At 42.6% G+C, this 21,948-nt stretch overlaps 1 protein-coding gene across 2 annotated transcripts in view; it reads right to left on the reverse strand.

Annotated features, from left to right (window-relative positions):
* FOCAD (focadhesin) overlaps positions 1 to 16,830 on the reverse strand; it is a 118,381-nt gene extending 101,551 nt beyond the window's left edge. Inside the window, exons 1-5 of one of the 2 annotated variants that reach the window (XM_040578933.1) lie at positions 16,730 to 16,830; positions 8,826 to 8,930; positions 8,297 to 8,385; positions 5,233 to 5,307; positions 2,918 to 3,072 (exon numbers count right to left, since the gene is read on the reverse strand). In XM_040578933.1, the coding sequence (XP_040434867.1) occupies positions 2,918 to 3,072; positions 5,233 to 5,307; positions 8,297 to 8,353 (287 nt within the window). In that variant the 5' untranslated portion in view covers positions 8,354 to 8,385; positions 8,826 to 8,930; positions 16,730 to 16,830. Of the gene's footprint in view, positions 1 to 2,917; positions 3,073 to 5,232; positions 5,308 to 8,296; positions 8,386 to 8,825; positions 8,931 to 16,719 lie in introns of both variants that reach the window. The other variant, XM_040578932.1, reaches the window with a different exon arrangement.
* Positions 16,831 to 21,948: the final 5,118 nt, after the last annotated feature.

The following is a 21,948-nucleotide window of genomic DNA, read 5'->3' on the forward strand; positions in this document are numbered from 1 at the left end:
TCCAAATACTGTCAATGTAACACACAAAGGACGGACAGCCTTTTAGATGGGTATCAGGGGTGGAGAGGGAGAGAACATTTTCGATACTTCATGGCTAGAAAGAGTCAGTTAAATGGGAATTTGCTAGCATATTCCCCAGCTTCAGATAACTATGCAGCAGGGGGAAAAACAAACCATAAGACACTCAGTAAGAAAACAGCTTCCCTGTTCTGAAACTCCTGTATTGCTGGTCTTAATTCCCAGGCAAGAGGTGGGGGGAGGATGGCTGTTTTAGGCTTTGCCCTCAGCTCCTGAACACAAGCAGCACAATGACATGATGTACTGAAAAAATTTCCCCACCTCCTACAGGCAGGGATGCTCAGGTGATGATAACATTCTGAATGTACCTACACACATAAATCCTTCTCACAATTTAAGATTACAATAATACATTGTTTCACAGGTTTTTAATAGATTGACTTTATTATATATGCTCATTCACTATTGAATACAGGCCAGAGTTTTCCCATCATCATCTACAGAAAGCTGGAGACCAGTGTTAAAAGTGTGTAAAAATGAGCATGTATATTTACACATATATACACATTTTGGATATATGCATGCACACAAACACATATAAATGTGATGTTCCATGAAGTTTAAACTCTTGAGGCATTACAGGAAACTGAACACTGGGTCTAAGAGACATGGTACAATGACGTACCACAGAGGGAAGAATAGATTCTCATTTGTGTAATCAGCTGATAGCGTGAACCACAGAACAAGTCAACTCAGGTAAGCACTGGATGTTCACCTCTGACAAAGCAAAATTTCTTTCCTAGCACTCAGTATTTGATACACCTGACAAAATAAAACCCACCAGGTGCACTAAGCCCATGCTAAATTCATTGTAACAGTAGGAAGAGAAGCAAGAACACAGGATGAGTAGCCTATGCCAACAAAACATTCACCTAATTCCATTCAGCACCAAAAGGTGCTCAGCTGTTGCAAGTCTTTCTGCTCACTGCCACTAGCTGCTAACTTCACACATATGCTTTATTTTAGAGACACTACACACACAGCACTGCACAGCGACAGAGCAAACCTAGATGAAAATTTGGCAGAACATGATGACTAACAGCAAGCTACAATATGAAGAGTCAAGGAAGAAAAAAAGGTATCACCACTGAAAGGAATCAATCTGAAATTGCCAGTTTAAACAGTTCCTGAGGCTACATACATTTTAAACTCACAGACTTCTGTGGTTAGCCTACAAAAACTCTGCTTTGCAATCCACAGTGGATGTGGTTTGAATCGTGGCAGCTTGGGGAGGGGAGAAGCCAAAAATACATAAAAGGTTCCTGGGTAATTTGTCAGCACTTACTACAGCCATCAGTCAAGTGTTGGTTTCACACATGGAAAAACTTAAGAATGATGTAGAAATGGGGCAGATCCCAGCCCCTTAAATATGTAACACTGATTTTGTTTTTAACATTAACTCAAGCCTAAATATGCTCCCTTATACTTTTTATTTTCTGAAGTACAAAATTGTATTAACATTTAACTTCCTTACAAACCACCAGTACTGTAACAAACCCTTAGCTGAACAGGAATTTCACATTTCTTAGTCTGCCAGCCACAGTTAATGAAACTTTCCCCCCACCTTACCCCACAGGACTCATGTTTTCAGCTTAAACACCAGTGCTTTTATTTCTTCCCTTAACCTCAAACTATAAGCCACTAAACCACTAAGATTTTGTCATTAGGAAGACAGTGGTTTGCAGATGTTATTTAAAAATCCCTTCCTAGGGATCCATAACCACCTATTGTAATGTCAGCATAGAATCAGCATCATCACAGCAAGATCCTAGCTGTAAACAAGCATATCCCAAGGAGAGAAACAGTCCTTATTTTAAAATATCTGATTTCTTAAGCATTTCATTAGTTTACATAAACCTAAATTCACCTGTAGCTCAGATTGTGAGAAAACTCAGCCTAAAACTAATTACATGAAGGTTAGAAGGGGTGAAAAACATGTCTTAATAGCATGGTTCTTGAAACCTCTATGCTGATCCCACCAGCATAATACATCACAGGTACAGCACCAACCAGCTGGCTTAGTTGCTGGAAAAGCAACTCCAGCATCCTCTAGGAAGAAAATGAGAAGGCTTAGTGCAAAAATCCAGTTAGCTGTCAAAAATCAGATGAGAAAAAGATAACCCAGGGAACTTTATAAGGTTGGTGGAGTTGAAAGGAAGCATCTTCCCAATCATCATTTGAAAGGAAGCATCCTCCCAATCATCATTTGACTTCCCATTTATAAGTTTTATGCAGTGTCTTTTTTCCCCACAACTGCATTCTCTCAGGACATTGCACAGGCAGTCTAGCTCAAAACACCACTGTGAGATGTAGGCATTGTATTTGCAGAACGAAGTAGCTGCAGAGTTAGTGATTTCTTCCTCATCAGAGAGGGAAACAAAACCCAGTATTCCTAATCCTCACCCACAGTTTTATAGCAACCATTTGAGCAACTAGTCATTTGGACAGCCTGATTAAAGATCTATTTCCCTCCACCATAATGGACACTGCTGCAATTTTCTTCCCCCTTCTCCATGACAGAGGCAACAAAACTAGGCAGTGCATTGATTTCTGAAGCTCCACAATTCAAAGTTCAGAGCATTAGTCTGAACTGCTAACAGTTTCAGTGCACACATAGGGTACTCTCGAGTTCTTAAGTCTCACCCACACCGTCACCCTGCTGAGATGAAAGCAACAGGCTGCAGCAGACTGGCAGGAAAATGCCAGTCCTTAATGCCACAGCTTATTTGACGATACTGCCATTTACAGAACCTCTCATCTTAACCCTGTATTTACAAGGGAAAAGCAATGACCGACAACCAGCTGACAAAAGACACACAATCAGGCAACCAAATACTACCTTGCTGAGGGAATTAGGTTGAGAGCTCCATGAAGAACATAGTCAAGCTCAGCATGTTTCTCCGCAACAAGTGCCACCAACCCCTCGGAGCAGGCTGTTCGCAAGGCAACATTCTCACTGCAACACTTCTCCCAAAGCAAGTTCAGAGCAGGAGTCTGAAGTGAAAAGAATGAGACACAAGCAATGAGAGGGCTGACATGGATTTCTCTTCATTCCTCTCAAACACACTTCTAAGTAAGACCTGGCTCAACAACATCTCCTGAAGTCTTACAGAGCACAAGAGAGGAAGACAAGGTACAGATTTTACACCCAAGAAAGGCCTTTCCTAGGACAGCTCCCACTTTCCTGCCCCCTACTGCCTATGCCCTCAGTTGGGACAGGAGTCTCTGAGAAGGGTAAGGCAGACAAATTCTTCAGCTGTGCCTATGCAAGTAAGCTACCACCATTTCACCTTCCTTACAAATATCAAGATGCAATTGGAGATAATCCAGGAACTCCTGTATCAGGCTCTGTCTACAGAAAGGCATAGTGCAGAGACCTGGAGGCAGGCATGCAAAGGACTATTCAAAGGTAAGTCATCTTTACTCACCATATGAAGTCCTCAGTTCTCTCCATTTGCTAGTAAGCACAGAGATTGGGCAGTAGCAATCAAAACTGCAGCTTGTTTTCATGTTAAATTTTTATTCACAGGTTAGATTGCTAATTTGTAGCTTTCAAATGGAAAACCAAGGAAAACCTCTAAACAACTGAACACTGCAAAATGCTCTTGAATAAAAAGGCAGCCCATAACATCTAAGTGGCACATCTTCTGCTTCTTAGCATTTTAGAAAGTGTTGCTCTATTTCATGGAACAGCATAATGGGAACAGTCAGCTTGTAGCTCAGAGCAGAATGTCATTTGGGAACATGATTATGATCAGGACTGTTGGAGGAGCTTCTGTTATAGAAGGTAGACACCACTGTTCCCTCACATCAAAACTCAGCACTTTTCAGGTTTGGGTTTGCTAGGTTGGGGGAGGGGGTGCAGGACACAGGTGTTTAGGATTGCAGACAGGAAAAATCCACAGAATGGTCAGGGTTGGATGGGACCTCCTGGAGATTATCTAGTCCAATGACCTGCTAAAGCAGGTTCAGCTACAGCAGGTTGCACAGAATCATATCCAGGCAGGTTTTGAATGTCTCCAGAGAAGGAGTATCCACAGCCTCTCAGTGGATATCCACAGCCTGTCCCACTGCTCTGTCACACTCAAGGTAAAGAAGTTTTCTCATATTCAGATGGAACTTCTTGTTGTCACAGTTTGTGCCCATTGCCTCTTGTTCTGTCAACTGGCAGAATCAAATAATTTTCTGCTCATTTTTGTACCAGTCAACTTTTGGGGAGAAAAAAAAATATAGAGGAGTAAATCCTAACTCACACCTCTCCTACACTGCTATGACACTTGCAAATGCCAGCATTACACATGTCCCTCAGTTCAAACCTGCACTTAAACAAGCTTGACTCAACTAAAAGGCAAAGCATGCCTTTGGACCATGCTCTCTCAAAGAAATACAAGCTCTGCTTAGCTAATATGAAATATAACATCAATACAGGTATGTGGATAACTGGCTGGCTGAAAAGGGTCACATAGACATAGTCCAGCTGGCTGGACAAAAATGTACATCGCTCTCAGCTTACCTGAAGTAAAGCAAAAATACACTGTCCTTGGCTGTTCTTGTTACACAGTAACAGGAAGGTTGCGGTGGGAAAAGAATGTTGCAGGTGGGACCAGATAACTACAGAAGAGAAACTAGGGGCGGGCTTGGTATTTAGGCAACTAACCAATAATAAGCTTAACTTTTGTAATATGTATGAGCTAATTATAACAAGGCATAAAAGGTGACTGTAAGGCACAATAAACGAAGTCTGCTGATCACTCAATATGAGTGACAGTGTCCCCTCTGTCGCGACACAGGTATGTGCAATGCCCTACTTTTTGAAATGTTTATAGCTATCTAAAAGACCTCCCTACTCAAGTGACAATGTCTCACCCCTATGGCACTTCACTAGCAGGAATGTAAATAAATTCAAAATTATCTTAAACTGATCATGTCTAGATGTTGGTATTCTGCAGAATTAAAGACTTCTGCGGGAGGTAAAACTACTCCTCTGATTTCAAAGATTTACCATTTCTACCTGTACACCAAGACAAATATTGCTAACTACCTTACTTAACTTAAAGCATGTATTAAAACTACACATGGGGGAATGGGAAGCCATAGAAGAATGTAAGCATGTACAGATGGGAGAGGAGACAGAAGTGAAAGAATGCCACAAACCTGGTCAGATGCCTGTTTGATCTTCTCCGAAGAAGCATTTTCTTTCAGTACTGCAGCAATCAGATGACCCACTGCCTGAAAGAAAAAAAAAAAAAAAGAACACACACATGCAGATTAAGCATTATTTTTCAATTGTCCATTAGAAGGAATTTATACTGCTATGGCATACAATCATTTTATCATGATTGCAAATACCAAACTTATTGGTATGGAAGCCTAAATACATTTTAGGGCCAAAAATATCCATAATGCTGATATACTACTTTTTACCGTTATCTTGAGGTAAAAGAGAAACAAACTTCCATATGGCTTCACATAGATCCAAGGGTCTCTTTGTACAGAGACTCTCATAGAAGTAGAATCAGGTACCTACTCAGGAATCAGTACACTACTACAGATCCAGTGCTGTACAGATGTCAGTATACTTAGGAGTACAGATAATTATTACATCCTTTACTATATAGGGAGGGGAAAGCAACAGAGGAATCTGAACACACCAAATATAAGAAACTTAGCCAAATTCTCACATCACTAGTTTTGCTGAACACTGACAACAAACATGCTATCACACCTTAAGTACTTCACACATCCCTACTGCACCTACTACCAGAAATGTTTAATTTACTTTAAGCAAGGCATTTGAAGTTAACAGTATTCCTCATAAGGTTATTTTGTGGCAAAGATCATGAACAAGATTTAAATTTTCAAGGTCATCCAAACAAAAATAATGCTTCAGTTCTAAAAAAAGAGTGTGTTTCTTCATTTGAGGCTTAAGATTAAGAATCTAATTCTATTTTAATAGAAGGAATGTCCGATTTCCTCAAACCGCTTTTAGAAATCTATATGCGGACTGAAATACAAAATACCCTTAAAGGCTTCAGGGTGTTGGAATCCAGGCTTTTGTTTCTGACACTTCTCTAATGCCTTACCCTGTCTTAGTTTCATAATCATTGATACTGCTACACAGAAAACCCTTTCTGTGAGAGACAGGAAAACATCTTTTAATAGTAAGAGCACAAAAATGTTTCAGATTATTAATACACCCAGAAGAGCAGCTGCATCTGTTCCTCTATGGTAGGACAGATCCTTACTTTTGGAAGCCACCAACAAAAAAATAATAGTAACATTTCTGGGGTTTTAGTATATAAGATGACGGGAATGGATTATTTTAAATGCGTTCAGGTTCCTTCTCCTTTCAGGATTTATTTACACTTCATTTAGATATTAGTTGCTAGCCTGACATGACAAACAGTACCACTCCGAGATAACAGTCCACATTTTCAGGAAAGATGACACTTTAAACCTCCCTAGACTACAAGGATTATGCCTTTCAAAGCTTTGGATATGTACTCTAACACATCTGACATAAAAATACAGGTTATTATTTGGGAATCTTACTCTTGTGAAAACAGAACGAGAAATTGGGACAAAGTCTGATATTTATCTCTACTTCTCTAAAGCAATCCCACTGCAAGAGCAACAACATGCTTGCCAGGCAGATCAGATCTCTTTCAGTGCACTTGCCAAAGTGAATCTCCTATTTTTTTTTTTCCTTTTTTCTGCTTCTAAGTAACTTCAAAAATTAATTCACACCCACATCCTTAAAACACTTTCATTACACTGGAAAAGGGGTTTACCAATAGAAAATGGCTTTTGCAGTGAGCTATACAGGAAAGCCAAAATGTACATTAGCCCACTGCATTCTAAGAACTCGATTCACCAGCAAAACTTCTTGACCTATAAAACTATGCTCATGTTCCTCACTTTGCTGATCCTTGTCTGTGTAAATTACATGCTCTGCAGAGCAGGTGTCTTCTCTTTCTGGGACCAACCAAGACATCGGTCATGAAATTGAATCCCAACCTGGTGATGGTTTGAAGCTTACAGCATGCTTATCAGAGGTCACAGAATGTTAAGTGGAAACTAGCAAAAGAACCAAAGCATGCCAGTAGTCCTTAATGATGCGCAGCTGTAGTGATGAGCCAAGACATTTCAGCAATACTTGTACCATAGGGACATCCTTCTGCACTGAAGAAAAGTGAACTGGTTCAAAGATGCCAAGTCCTGCTCATCAAGACTAGTAACAAGTTAAACTGATTTGCAGTACAAGACATTCTGCTAGACCTTAGATAACTCTAGCTTTCAGGGACATGACTTCCTCTCCTAAATGCCAAGTTGATCAGAAGGGGACTTCTGCATCTTTCTTTCAAACCTAATAACCAATTTAGACTGAGGTGAACTGAAGAGGCGGCAGATACCAGGTTTCACAGACTGCATTCTCATCAGCTTATTCCATCAAACAAATGGCTACATATTTAATCCTGAATTCAAAACAGGAACAGGAGGAAGAAAACGAGGACATTGGCAATGATCCTACAGCTGAAAAGATAATATTTGTGATCCTGAAATGCGAGATGGCCAAAGCAAGGAAGGTGTATTTTTTCCACAGACCCTATTACCTTCTTCCTTTCTGTCCATTAAAAAACTATGATAAACATTTTACACAAAAAGAGTTTCACGTAAACATGATCAGGAGTCATGGCATGGATCTGAAAATAAAGTGGTTTGGTCTGCTAATCACAATGTATACAGTAATTCTTTGATGACAGATGAGTCTGCAGTAATTCATCAGCTCTCATCACCCAGGAAGAAAACAGATCAGTCCTAAAACCAGTTCTATAAAGTACTGTCAGGTATTTCAACCCCACACATGACATCTGTTAACTCCTGGCTTCTCTCAGTATCAGGGGGTCACTAAAAACCATTTGCCACCACTCAAACCTTCCAGCCCTGGGAAGTTTCTGATTTTCCTGCAGAGGCTTTACAGTGATGAGCAATTACGTCCAATGTTTGGATTACACAGAAAGGGAATTGGCATTTGTTTGCAACTTAGTAATACCCTACTTCCATAGTTTTCTGCCTTTGGAGGAAAAAAAACAACAAACCACAACAACAACACCCCAAAAGAAGTCTACCTTATCACCTTTTTATAGTCAGGTCACAGGCCTCGGAACAAGGTATCCACAGACAATTCCTTTTGTTTAATGCTTTTTAAAAAAATTACCTGTGACTGAACAACTGCATTAGGAAATTCAAACCGCTTCTTGATGTCATCCAACATTTTGGCTCTGTCATATGACACAAACTCTTACTCTGCAAAAGAGATTAAAAAAAAATGTACTTAGAACTGGGAAAGAAAGCATGCTATTCACCAGAAAAAAACCCACAAGATTTATTTCGTACTTAACAGCAGATGTAAGCATTAAAGCATTTTCTTCCCCCTCCTAAGTCTATCATATCACTTTGCTTTATGGGTTTAAACCCAAGAAATGCTGAATACTCATGGTTCTTGCACAAAGAATGGGTGATCCAAATTTCTTAAAGCTGGAGCAAATACACAATTCCATATGGCACAGCATGTGTGCTCAGAGCACTTACCCTTGGGAGCATTTTAAGTATATCTCATTGACTTCAAAATGGGACAGCTCAAGAGTAGTGTTCAGTTTCTAAAGCATGACTTAAAATGCAAAATTCTCCATAAATTTTTCAATTGTTTCACGCAATAATGTAAGTAAAAGAAACAAAAGACTCACCTGTGAGACTAAATGGTAATTGTAGTTAGGGGCTGGAACACTTGAAAAAAAAACCAACCTTCTCTGTAAGCTGGAATATGCAGGCACCAACAAGCACACAGGAATCTAAATTGGAGATAAATTGGAACCCAGCTTACCTTGTTGTACATAAGTGAAACTGATGGCCTATAGCAAATATTAAAACATTTCAGTCTACTATAAACACCTCTAGTCACTTGGAATGGCTTCCTTAAAGTAAAAAACCTAGCACTTGCTGAAAACTTAAGTGCAATCCTTTGCAGTAAGCACTGAGAAAACATATATATGCACACTACTCCCATTGCAAGACATGCTGTCGGTGTGATGTATTCAGAATCTTGCCACTTATATTCAAAAATACAGACTGAAACCCTGGAAACATGCAAACATGGTATGTGCCACAACAAATACCATTCACAGCAGGAAAACTCAAAATTAATGGTTACCACCTCAATAAACATAAATTCCTGGCAGTTAAACAGCAAAATATTCCATATACTTGTGAATTACATTACTGGAAGTTTAGGAGAAAAAAACCCCACAAAACTCTTAACTGCACTCAGAATTATGCCAATATGAGTTTGTATGGGTTTTATGGATTTACCTGCATTTTGAGATGATAGGTATGAACACACATTAAACTAGAGTTGACAGCTTGCTTTTTTTAAAGAAAAATTATCACTACAGCAAACAAATCCAGACATACCTAGATCTGTTGTGTATGTCTAACAACGCCAGTGAATTAGAGACATTCACCTATTTGTATACAGAGTCACAAAAACCAACCCATTCCAGCTGTACCTAACAAGCACCAAAATGATGGAAGGTTCCTCCCTGGGCAGTTTTGCACAAACACACTGGAATTATATGCTATCTACCACCAGGTGATTTTTATTATTCATACTGAAAGGAGAAGCTACAGTAGAGGATCATTAGAAGCACAACAGATAACTCTCAATGGAAGCACCAATCAGTTACTCCAGGCAGACTAGAGGTCTATTGCTTCGCATCAGAAACAATTCCTCAACTTCATTCCATCTACACTAAACACCTACAAAGTATTTACAATGCAACAGCTACATCAGTGCAATTTAGTGAATTTAATTACCATCTAAACAGTTCTTCAGTCTTCAGCACTGACCCTCAGCAAAGGCACTTGCATATGGAATGCCTAGAAACTTTACAACATCACTGGATAATCAAGGCTGGCAGAGATCTTGAAGACACCTCTAGTTCGATCTCCTGTTCAAAGGAAGTTCAGCCACAGGGTCAGACAAGGCTGCTCAGGCCTTTGTCCTCTCAGGGCTTGAAAACCTCCAAGAAGAGAAAAGGCACCACCTTACTGAGCTGTCCTGACTGATAAATGCTTTCTCTTCATCGCTAACCTGAGCATTTTTGCTATGGATTGCTGTGAAGTGCCTAGCTGAGTCTTCTTCATCCCCCTTCCACTGGTGCCAGCACTGCTGCTGAGTACCCCCAAAACTGTCCCTCCTCCCAGATGAACCAGCCCCAGTCCCACAGGCTCTCCTCACAAGGCAAGGGCTCCAGCCCCCCGGCCTCAGTGGTCATCGCTGATTCTTTCCTGTGGGTCAGTGTTCCTCCTGTACTGGAGAATCCAAAACCGGACATGTCAATATGAGTGAGGTCTAATGACTCCTAAGCAGAAGGGAATCAACACCCCCCCCAACCTGGCTCCCCAGGCTGTGCCCTGCTCACACAGCCTGTACTGCAGGGGCTGGGGCAAGGCAGGACATTTGTCATTGCTGAAATTCCTGAGGTTCCCATCAGACTGTTCCTCTAGTATGTCCAGAGGGCAGCCCCACCAGCAGGCAAACTGCCTGCCTTTGACACAAGAACACTGTGGGGGACAGTGTTGAAAGCCTTGCTCAAGTAGAGTTAAACAACATCTACCACTCTTCCCTCTTCTACAAATCCAGTTACTTTATCCTTTAGTAAAAGCAATCAGGTGGGTCTAGCATAATTTTTTCTTTGGTAAATCCATCCTGCATACTGCACTGCTGACTCACATTCATTTTGTTGTCTACTAGGACCCCCTATCAGGATCTCTTCTATAGACCTGTTTCCCAGATAGTCAGCCCCTGCCTGTACTGGTGTATGGGATTATTTCATTCCTGATGCAAGACCCTGCATTGCTCCATGTTCAATTGCAAGAAGTTCCTGTCAGTGCACTTCTCCAGACTGCCCAGGTCCACTGGAAAAACACCCTACATACCAGTGCTTTGAATGGTCTCCGCAATTTGGTGTTGGCTACAGATTTACTGACTGCACTCTATCTTATCATCCAAGTCATTAATAAGGGCGCTATGCAGTGTTGAGCCTAATACTGATGCCTACGGGACACCATTAATTGCCAGTCTGATAGACTTTGCACCACTGATCACCACCCTTTCAGGCCAACCATCCAGCCAATTTTCCACTGGCTACTATACTGTCTACTTACTGAGGCTGTATGTCATTAATTTGATGACAGGGAGACAATGGAAACTGTATTAATGGTATTGGTAAAGTATACATACAACATCCACTGCCCTCTTGTTCACAGCATAAATAATGTCATTACAGAAAGCAATAAGGTTAGTCAAGCAGGCATGACATACCCTTGCTAAATCCATGCTGACTGCTCCTAGTCACACCTAATTCTTGCATTTAGAAATGGCTTCTACAAGGATATATTCCCAAGCCTTCCCACGGACTGAATTGATACTGACTGACTTGCAGTTGACTGGATCTTCCTCCTTCTCATGCCCAGAAACATGCTTCAAGAGGATGCACTCCATTATCTTCCTACAGACAAAAGTGAGGTTGACAGGCTTGTTCTACTGCATGCTGACCTTCTCTTTTTTGAAAAGGAGCTCCACAACCTTTGAAAGCCACAACAGAGAGCCACCACACAAGGACATTGGCCAGCTCTTAGCACCATGAAAACATCCTACTTTATCAACATTTTACTATTAATGTAACAGTAAAAGCTCCTCTGGTTGCTATTGCCACGCCTTGCAATTTTCAATTCACATGGAGCTTTGGCTTTTCTAACTCCATCTCTGTATGCCCAAGCAATGTTTCTAAACTGTGCCTCTGTAGACTGCTCCTGCCTCCTGTATGCTGCCAATTTTGCACTGGAGCACACCATTTAGCCTCCCAATACATCTAGTTGGTTTCGTGAGTATTGGGATGGTCTTTTCTTGCATCTTACCCTGTACTTACATCTCTGCCAGCTTTCCTGAGCTCCTTCACCCTTCAAAGCTACCTCTCATAGAGTCCTACCAAAGTACCCCTGAATAAGGCAGAATCTGCTCTCCTGAAATTCAGGGTCTGTCCTGCTACTGGCCCTCCTCATCACTCTCTTTCTGGGCTCTGACTATTTACAACCAAAGGCACGACAAGGAAATAAAAATCACACTGTAGAAATAAGAAAGCTGCATCCTCAGTTGAACAGATGCTTGCACAGTTTCTGATCTGTACTTTAGAACTGGGAACCAGATGAATCAAAAATAAAGATGCCACCCTCCACATTGCTGCAAAGCATCGAGGGGAATGCAACTGCAAAATATCGAGAAAAATGCAAGAATCCACTGCATCATCCAACTCTAATGGCATTCTTTGAAGAGCACATTAAAAACACATAGTATTGTGTCATGGTTTAACCCAGGGTTGGTAATCAAGTACCATACACTCCCCCCTCACCCAGAGGGTTGGGGAAGAGAGTTGTAAAGGAATGCAAAACGCAAGGGTTGAGATAAGAACAATTTAATAATTGAAACAGGAAAAAAAATGAAAGAACAATAATAACAATGATGAAAGTAGCAGTTATCATGAAAAGGGGGAGGCACAGAATAAAATCTAGAGGGAAGAAAGAAACATGTGGTGCACAATGCAATGTGCTCACCACCCACTGACCGATGCCCTGCCGGTCCCCAAGCAATGACCCACCCACCCCAGCAAGCCCCCCACCCAGGTACATATACCACACATGGCATCCCATACCATGGGATACCACTTTGGCTAGTTCAGGTCAGCTGACCTGGCTGTGTCCCCTCCCGCCTCTTTGCTAACAAGCCCTGAGGAACTGAAGCTCTCACATCAAAGACAAAACACAGCACCATAGTAGCTCCTAAGAAAACAATTAACTCCATCCCTGCTGAAACCAGGACATACTGGACACCTGACAAGCTAGAAATCCAACACCATCACCGTTAACTACAAGAACAACTTCAAGCATCAAAATTATATCATCATTCAACAAAGCACTTCTGTCCATAGTAAAAGAGTCTGCTGAGTGGGCACAGGTTTGCCTACACACTTAATACTAAGCATGAAGGTTTTTCTTTCTTTCGAAGTAACATTAAAAAAATTGAAACTAAAATATAGTTAGGGTAGAATATGTAATGCTCAAACATTGTATAAAGAAAAGAGAATAAAGCTTACTGTTAATAGATTGTCTCATTATCTACTTCGCACACAGATTTTGTGCGGGTACAAAGAGCAAAAAGTTTTTATCTCATACACATACTTAATAGAATATCTCATTGCAGTTAGGCTGTTTAATAGTATTATTTCACACTAGTAAAATACAAACATTAAATGCTTTTCTACAGTTAGTCATCTGTGCAAAAGTTAGTCTTTCTTCTCACCGCATATTACTTGGGACATTCAGTTTCTCTCTGCTGACTGCACCCTCAAAGAAACAGATCATGGAAGATTATTACTGGCAGTGTTGTCAGGGTACCATTAACATCTCAACCTCTGTGAAGATGTAAAAAGTTCACAGACAACATTTAGCAAATTTAAAAATCACCAGAAGGAAATCTTTAAGGAAGTAATATTCAGTCAAAGGGTAGCAGCTGCTGTTCCTCAAAAGCTTTGAGGAGATAAGTTTTCACATTACCTTCAAGTTGGCATCTGGAGGTCAACTGAATTTAGCAGCTCAAGACTTCAAGCAAAAGGAACTGCCAAAAGCACTTTTGAGCTGGACACACCTCCCTATGAGGCTACTTATTACTTTATATCCCACTTCTCAAACACGTCATTTCCAGTCTTCCCAACAGCAAATACCCTCCACAGAAACATCATACAATCATTTGTGCACGTATGATCCTGTGATGAGCCAAAGCCAGTAAGAAGAACATCCTGGAGAAGCATAGATGCCGTTGGCAGTAACTGCAAAGCCAAAAGATAGTCAAAATCATTGCAGAAAATTCCAAGTATGATGTATAAAATAGAACCTCACCACTACCTAAATCTGGAGTTACTAAAAAAAAGCAACAAACAAACCCTTTTCTTAATCCAGTGCCTAGCTTTTTGACACTCAAGACATGGAAACCATCAAGATTAGTTCAAGACTTAGACACTACGAAAAGAAAGAAAGAAAACAAAACGGTGAGGAATTTTTCTCCTTCTTCAATTTAGGCAGCTACTTGAATTTGGAGACCACTTTCTATGAATAAAAAACCAACTATCTGAACAACTGTTTTTTCACCTTTAGGAACAAGGGCTACTGCCCACTCTTGTCAGTATGTCAAGCCCCTTCTATAAATAGGTATAAGCATCAGTATTTTCTGCAGCCGCTTTCTCTCCTTCCCAGAAATGGTACAATGTCCATACAATAATCCCAAGAATTGGAAAAGCAACAGCAGAGCAGTGTTTCCTATTTTTCATTGTCTTTTATGCCAAAAAAAAAAAAAGGAGGGTCAGCCTCACAAGAGCTGGCAAGGGTCTCTATGGCCTATCAACAACAGCCTTGAAAACTACTGAGCAGCTTTACCTCAACTTATAGTTGGGACAGCATTCTGCCTCAAAAAAAACCCCCACCAATTAGCAGAATCTTCTTTAACATTAACAACTTGCAGCACTGTGTAATTTATTTTCATGTTGCAGCTGACATATTAGCATTATACAAAACACAACCTTTGCAAAGGAAGCAGCATCACTCTGAAACCAATTCATCCATATCCAAAACAAGCTCCATATGAGCAGTTCTTTCTCATTTCTGTGCCTCCAGAAATAAGAAATACAGCAATACTAAGAAAAGGAATAATTACCTTGCAGATTCTTACAGCAGTCCTCTCCTAACATACTGCTAATAACTGCCAAAGCAGGCATACGCCAGCTTCTAAACATCCCCAAAATTACCATATTATTACTATTTATTACTAAACATATCCCAAAATTACTACATCAGCAGTCTACCTTGTTCAGCTGTAACTGATTACATCTCTCTTCTCCTGCCATCTTTTTTTCTTGTTTGTCCTAAGCTGTATTTTTCCTATTGCCACTGCTGAAGAGGCACTTCACATCATTTACCACATAACCCAATGCATACACCCATGCAAAAGGTAAAGAAAAAAAGAACAGGACCCTTGCCTGTTCTCCCAAGGTCATCAATGTGAATGGTAATCATCTGTAAATGGGTTAAGCTTTGCTGGCTGCCAGGCATCCACCAAGCTGCTCTATCACTTCCCCTCCTCAACTAGACAAGAGGAAAAAATTACAATGAAAGGTCTGTGGGTCCAGATAAGGCCAGGGAGAAATCACTCACCAGTTACCATCAGAGGCAAAACAGACTCAACTTCGGGGAATTAATTTAATTTATTACCAGTCAAATCATAACCATAGGATAATGAGAAATAAGAACTGATCCATAAAACACCTTCCCCTCACCTCTCCCTCCTCCTGGGATCAATTTCACGCACTCCTCACTTCTCTACCTCTTCCCCCTGAGCAGAGCAGGTGGAAAGGGAACGGAGGGCTGCGGTCACACTCTTGCCCTCATACAGCGCGGGACCCCTCCCACAGGAGACAGTCCTTCACAAACTTCTCCACTGTGGATCCTTCCCACAGGCTACAGTTCTTCACAAAGTGCTCCAGCGTGGGTCCTCCGTGGGGTCACAAGCCTGGCCAGCAAATCTGCTCCAGTGCGGGCTCCTCTCCACATGGGGCCACAGGCCCTGCCAGGAGCTGCTCCAGCGTGGGCTCCTCATGGGGTCAAGGCCTCCTTTGGGCACCCACCTACCCCAGCGTGGGGTCCTCCACAGTTCCTTCTCTCACATTCTCCCTACTCTCTTCTGGCTGCTGTTGTGCAGCAGCTTTTACCCTTTCTTAAATGTTATCACAGAGGCGCTGCCACAACCACCATCGCTGATGGACTCAGCTTTGGGAACCAGCAGATCTGTCCTGGAGCCAGCTGGCAATGACTCTGTTGATGCCAGAAGCTTCCCTGACATTCTTCTCACAGAAGCCACCCCTGCAGCCTCCACACTACCGAAATCTTGCCAGACAACTAAGCCAGACACAGCACCCTAACGCTAAAAAGACAAGTGCTGCTAATGTAACCGAACCAGCAAGCATTTCCATGGCACTACACCTTCAGACCTGGCCCGTTCCAGGTTACCGACACTAACGATGACACGGTAAGCCACGCTCTGTAACAGAAGTGACCGCTGGAAGCACCGAGACCCCATTCCCCGTGTTTATTGCCTTTTGCTCGATGTTGAGGATTCTCGATTCAAACCGGTGTGCCCTCAAACGCTCCCACCGCTTATCGTCACACATGCGACACTTCACAAGAACCAGGTTTAAATAAAAAACAAGTCCCGCCCCGTCCCCCCCGCGTGCGACTAACGGCCCCGCCGCGGTGACGTTCCACGCAGGCCTGGCCAGGTGTCGCCCTCCCCGCCAGGCCGCGGCAGCCCCGCCGAGCGGCCCCGGGAGCCATGCGGGCCCCACCGCCCGGCCACGGCTCTGCCCCGGCACCCGCCTCGCGGCACCGCGCTCCCCGCCTCGGTGGCAGCGGCGTCCCCGGCGCCAGGCCCGCCCGCACGGCCAGCGCAGCCGCCTCCCGCCGCTCCGCGCCCCTCACCTGGCCTCACCAAGCCGCGCGGCCCGCCCGGCTCCAGCGGCGGCACCTCCCGCCGCGCCCCCCGCCACCTCTCCCGCAGCGACGGGACGCTGACACCGGCTTGAAACTGGGCCGCCCCCAGCGAAGGCGCCTGCGCGGCGCACGACGCCTGCGCACTGGCTACCCCGCGGCTGCGGCCAGCCTGGGCGGGGGGTGGGGGAGGGAAGGGGGCAGCTCCGCGGCGGGGTGTGCGGCGGGCGTTGCTGGGTGCGCCTGGCCGCTGTAACGGACATGCGAGGGTTTTTTAAACGGTGCCATCGGAACGAGAGGGGTCCGGGCCACCAGGGTGCTGGCCCGAGATGCGGGTGCCCGCTGCGCAGGCGCGCTGAGCCTCGCCGAGGCCGGTGGCTGTTCCCCGTTCCCCGCTGGCGGGGTGCGCCCGGCTTTGCGCGCCTGGGCGCTGCGGGCCCGGCTGCTGCGGCCGCCGCGGGGCGTGAGCCGGGCCTGCGGAGTCCGTTGCATCCGGACTCAGACATAGGCTTAAATCCAGATACTTCAACAGAAGCAACGTAACATACTGAAAAGGATGTGGTAATTCATTAAATATTACCCGAATATAAAAATGTCTTCATCAGCTTCAAAATTACTGCAGAGTGAGTCTCTTCAGTCTTCAAATATTTTGGCAGGCAAACTGCAGGGACAACAGGAAGACACTGGACATGAAAAACGAATGCTGTTCTCTGTGCTGCATGTTATGCAGCTTTCTCAAAGGCAGGAAAGTAGGTGAATCTGCTCACAGCTCTACTGGTGACAGCTGCATCAGTGACAGGTTGAAAGCTCTATGCAGCAGGGTCTAACGAGGTGGTGTTCTCAGTTAAGACTGTTATTTTAACACCAAACAGCACTTCGATTCATGAACATCAAAGCATCAGGCAACTTCTGCAAGACGTGAATTTGTTTGGAAAGGGCTAGATTCTTTTCTAACGTCACTGAAAGGTGTGTGCTCTTGAGTCGGTTGAGCTGAAAGTAGTGAAATGCTGACAAACATGAAACCAACAGTAAGTGGAGGCAAGTAGCCTATTTATTTTTTTTTAACAGTTTATTAGACTTAGTCTTATGCAAAACTCCCAACACAGCTTGTCAGGTCCCTGCCTTGCATGCTGCTGGGGCAGAGTCAGTCCCAACTGCCACCACGTCCACTCTTGCAGTAGGTAGACATGGGAATGTGGATGCATCTTGTACACTGCTTTGTTGTTCTGTTTACCTTTTTTCTCCTGCCTTGACAGAGGCTATTTTTGTTTGTTGCCACATAGCCTTTTAGCCAACTAGTTTTTCTTTTTGAAGCTTCCAAGAGCTTGCCTAGACAGATGACGTGTGTCTCAGTAGCATGTTAACCAAAGAAACTTATCTGGCTCTGTGTTAGTTAGCTCCACGTTACACCCGAGAGGGGACCACTGCTCTCTGAGTATGGTGCTAAGTCTGCTATTGCCCAAATGAGCATTAGCCAAAATGGCTTTCGGTTAGATTAAAATTGTGATGAGATCTCTCAAGGGTAAAGGAGCATATAGGCTTTTGAAATATTTTGATGCTGACAGTTCTGATCATGCTTATACTGTGGAGCATCTTGCTATGAGAAGAGCTTCACCAGAGTGGCTTCATGCTTCGCATCGGGGTATCAGGGATTATCACATCCATTGTCTGGATTATTCAGCTCTGGAGCCTAGTTCCCAGCACTGTTTCAAAACCCTGAGTTTCATGCAGGTCATCTAAGAACATTGATACATGAGGATATTGAATGCACATAACATAAACATTCTCACAAAGGGCTTTTGGTAGCTCTGGAGACTCAGTCCTGGCTTGAGACAAAAGCAATCCATCTCCTCTGTATGAAATTATTTACTGTCCTGTGGTCTCAATCTGTTTTAATACCATTCTGTTCTATGTCCAGATCTCAGAAGCAGGAAAGAAGCAGAAGATACCTCTTAATAGACATGCTTGAATTCACAGCTATTACTTTTGATTGCCTTTTGACTTGCATGTCTTCTAGAGCCTGGCTGTGTAACTGAAGTGTATTTTCTGTAGTTCACTGGTGTCCCCAGCTTCCAAAGTCTTTCACTGAAATCGAAGAAATACTTGGGACTTATGAAGGCAGCATCGGTGCCAAAGTCATAACTGAGTTTGATTCAAAGCAGCTGCAGATTATGCTGAAAAAACTGTTTTCACTAGTCAAATTTGAAAGAAATTCAACACCTCTGGGAGGTGTCCCCATCATAATTTCCTTTTGGATTTAATGTGGCCTATCTGTTATACAGAAAACAATAGAACTCAGCTTGCATTGGGCTGCCAGACAGGCTTGCCGCTCTCCAGTTCCTGTGATTGGATAAAAGTTTCTGGTCAGGGAGTCCGTGTCGCTGACGGGTGAGCATGCTGCAGCCGCCTGGTCAGAGTGTGCTGGTCAGAGTGTGTTGATTCCGCAGTTCCCAGGACTTGCTCTGCACCTGGCTTCTTGTTTGGGCATAGGTGGTTTTCTTTCTCACACTGCTTGTTCCAAGGGCAATTTAAAGTTGCTCAGCAGCTTCAACTAACAGGCCTGGGTCGTCCAACCCAGACAATGGTAACCTATGTCCTTGGTCCTTCAAAAATCTCTCTACAAAGGTCAGAGATTTGGTTTACTTCCACAAATATTTCATCCTGCCTGCGTGCAGGTTATACTAGATGTTCTCCTGAGGCTCTTTCTATGATTCTATGATTAGCAGCATTTTTCTTTTGGGATATTTGGGTGTGGGGAGGGTGCAGAAATGTGCATTTTTCACCCGAACATAATGCGTATACTCAACATAATTTTGTCTGAAATTCACATACAAAAACAAAAAAATGGCTTTGCTCCAATTAATAATTTTGCACTTACTGAGAAGCTAAGATGGAGTAGGCAGACTTGCAACTATGCTAAGCGTTCCTAGTACATTTTCAGAAAAGGAAAGCACTGATTGAGTGATACCCACTGTCAACAAGAATGTTTAAGTTTGAATGGGTATCCTTTCATATTTTCCCAAAATATAGAAATAATTTCCAACTCTGCTTACTATTATCTAGACTGTATTCCATTGGCATGGTTTTAATTGATAGGTATGAACACCTTGTGCATATATTAATGTGTCAGAAACTGATAACAACTGCATTGCACTGCTAGGCTTAAAGGTTTTTGATCTGTAGCACAACACCTAGTTGTAGACCAGTTACTAGTGGTGTACATCAAGGGCTGACACTGGGGTCAGTACTGCCTAATATCTTCAGGAGTGATTGAGATAATCACATTTACAGTCTCAAAGGAAATTTCTCAGATCAGATTTTTAGAAACAACGTTTAATATCTTTCTAGAAAGCAAGAATTCTACTTTGAAGTAAGAATAGATGTTTCATATGCATACTTACTCAAACATAAAGTTAGAATCTCATTAGGGTTTTCATAACATGGGGTGATCAAAGTAATAAGATAACATGTCTTCGATATAGTCATTTGTGGTCTGTGGCAATTAATAATTATGAAAAGTCTTTATTGGAACATAAGAATCCAAGTGGGAAATTCAAACTTGGTACGAAAAACACATTACAGATTTAAACTGTCAAGTGTTTTGAATATATTTTTGCAAATCCTTGAGGCTATCGCACTGTCTACTTTTATATTCCCATCAGTTTATGCAGTCCCTTAAAGCTGCTGTTTTGAAATGATACTTCATATTACAGCAACACCTTAATCAGTAATGATCTTCTAGATTCTTCATTCCAGATAAAAGATTGCCAGCTCCAGCAAAACAAGCCATGAGATTGGGATACAAGTGACCTCAAAACAATAAACTGCATTCTACTTTCACTTACACAATGCAGCACAGCTAAACATGAGGAGGATTCAAGGAATGCAATTAAGGATGTGATTCAAATTGTTTTATGCCTCAGCTCCATTTTCAAAACGTAAAAGTGCTACTTAAAAAAAAAAAGTTTTCTACTTTAGCACATTTCAGGCTACATGAGATTGAAATTACTGTCTTCATAATCTACTTGTCTAGATGCCTGGTAATCACCTGGTAACCTTCAGTTCTTGAATAGCTCATCTCAGAGCAATATGCCTGTTCAATTCTGCCAGTTGCAACTGTACGGGTATGTCAGAGAGGAGGACCATACTGTGTCTGCCAGCATAGACATGTCAAATATCAGAATCATGCTCTGTGGTGCTTTTCCAAAAGCAGTAGAATCTCATCAATTTCTGTGACCAAAGCTGAAGTGGTACTTGAGTATTAGGCAAAAAAAGCCTATATTACAAAATATGTAAAGAATGACCTTTACTCCTCTGTGCTTGAAAAGCTCTGTTAGCTGGATTAGTTTTATGGGTAGCTTCCTGTAGAAGAATGGCTGCAGAAGCGTGGCCTTAGAATCTCTGAAGATCTGCACAATCCAGGCTGTATTAGAATAGGCCTGTAATCAGAACTGTACTGAAGTTAACAAGAAAGGTAGCCTTGAGCTATTCTTGAATCCTGAGACCAAGTAATTATGTTGTGCCAACAGGCCGTGGCTGTAACAAGCTACAGCTGCTGGGAAAGCAGGTGCAGGGCCAAGAAAGGTAGGGACCGGTCTGGGAAAATAGGGAGTAACAAACTACAAGGCTGAAGCACAGCAACACAATTAGCAACATGGATAGAATGCTTATTTTAGTCATGATAATTAGGGGTGTGAGAACCATGCATGTTTAGAGACTACTAACCAATTATATTTCTGCTTTACAAATATGCATGAGTATCGGTTCTATATAAGTAGTGTTAGAAACTAATAAAGTTGAGCAAGATGCATAACTCATATTAAGCGTCTTCTTGACTGCGGCGAACCCTTCTTCCAACATTTGGCGCCTGAACCACGGGAAAGCTGGAAATAGCTGGAAAAACTCTGCCTTTGCATTGCGACAGTGGGCTTTGCGATTTGAAAGTTGCTGAGAGGAGTTCAAGCAGGAAGGCGTCCGTAAGGAGTAAAGATGTCTGAATCCGGCAGTGAGCTACTGCACGGACCTGCACCGCTAAGACCATTTTTCCCTCGATAATGGAAAGGGAGGCGGCACTCACGCTATTTACTGATATTCTTGCTAAGCGAGAGGCTATTGTGAGCACTGAGAAGCTCCATGAGCTCTGTAGGTGGGCGAATGAAAAAGGACACTTAAAAGACCCGCAATTGATGTTTAGTGTGACTGAGTGGCAAGAGATCGGGG

The sequence above is a fragment of the Falco naumanni genome, chromosome Z (genome assembly GCF_017639655.2).
Source record: "Falco naumanni isolate bFalNau1 chromosome Z, bFalNau1.pat, whole genome shotgun sequence".
Lineage (NCBI taxonomy): Eukaryota > Metazoa > Chordata > Aves > Falconiformes > Falconidae > Falco > Falco naumanni.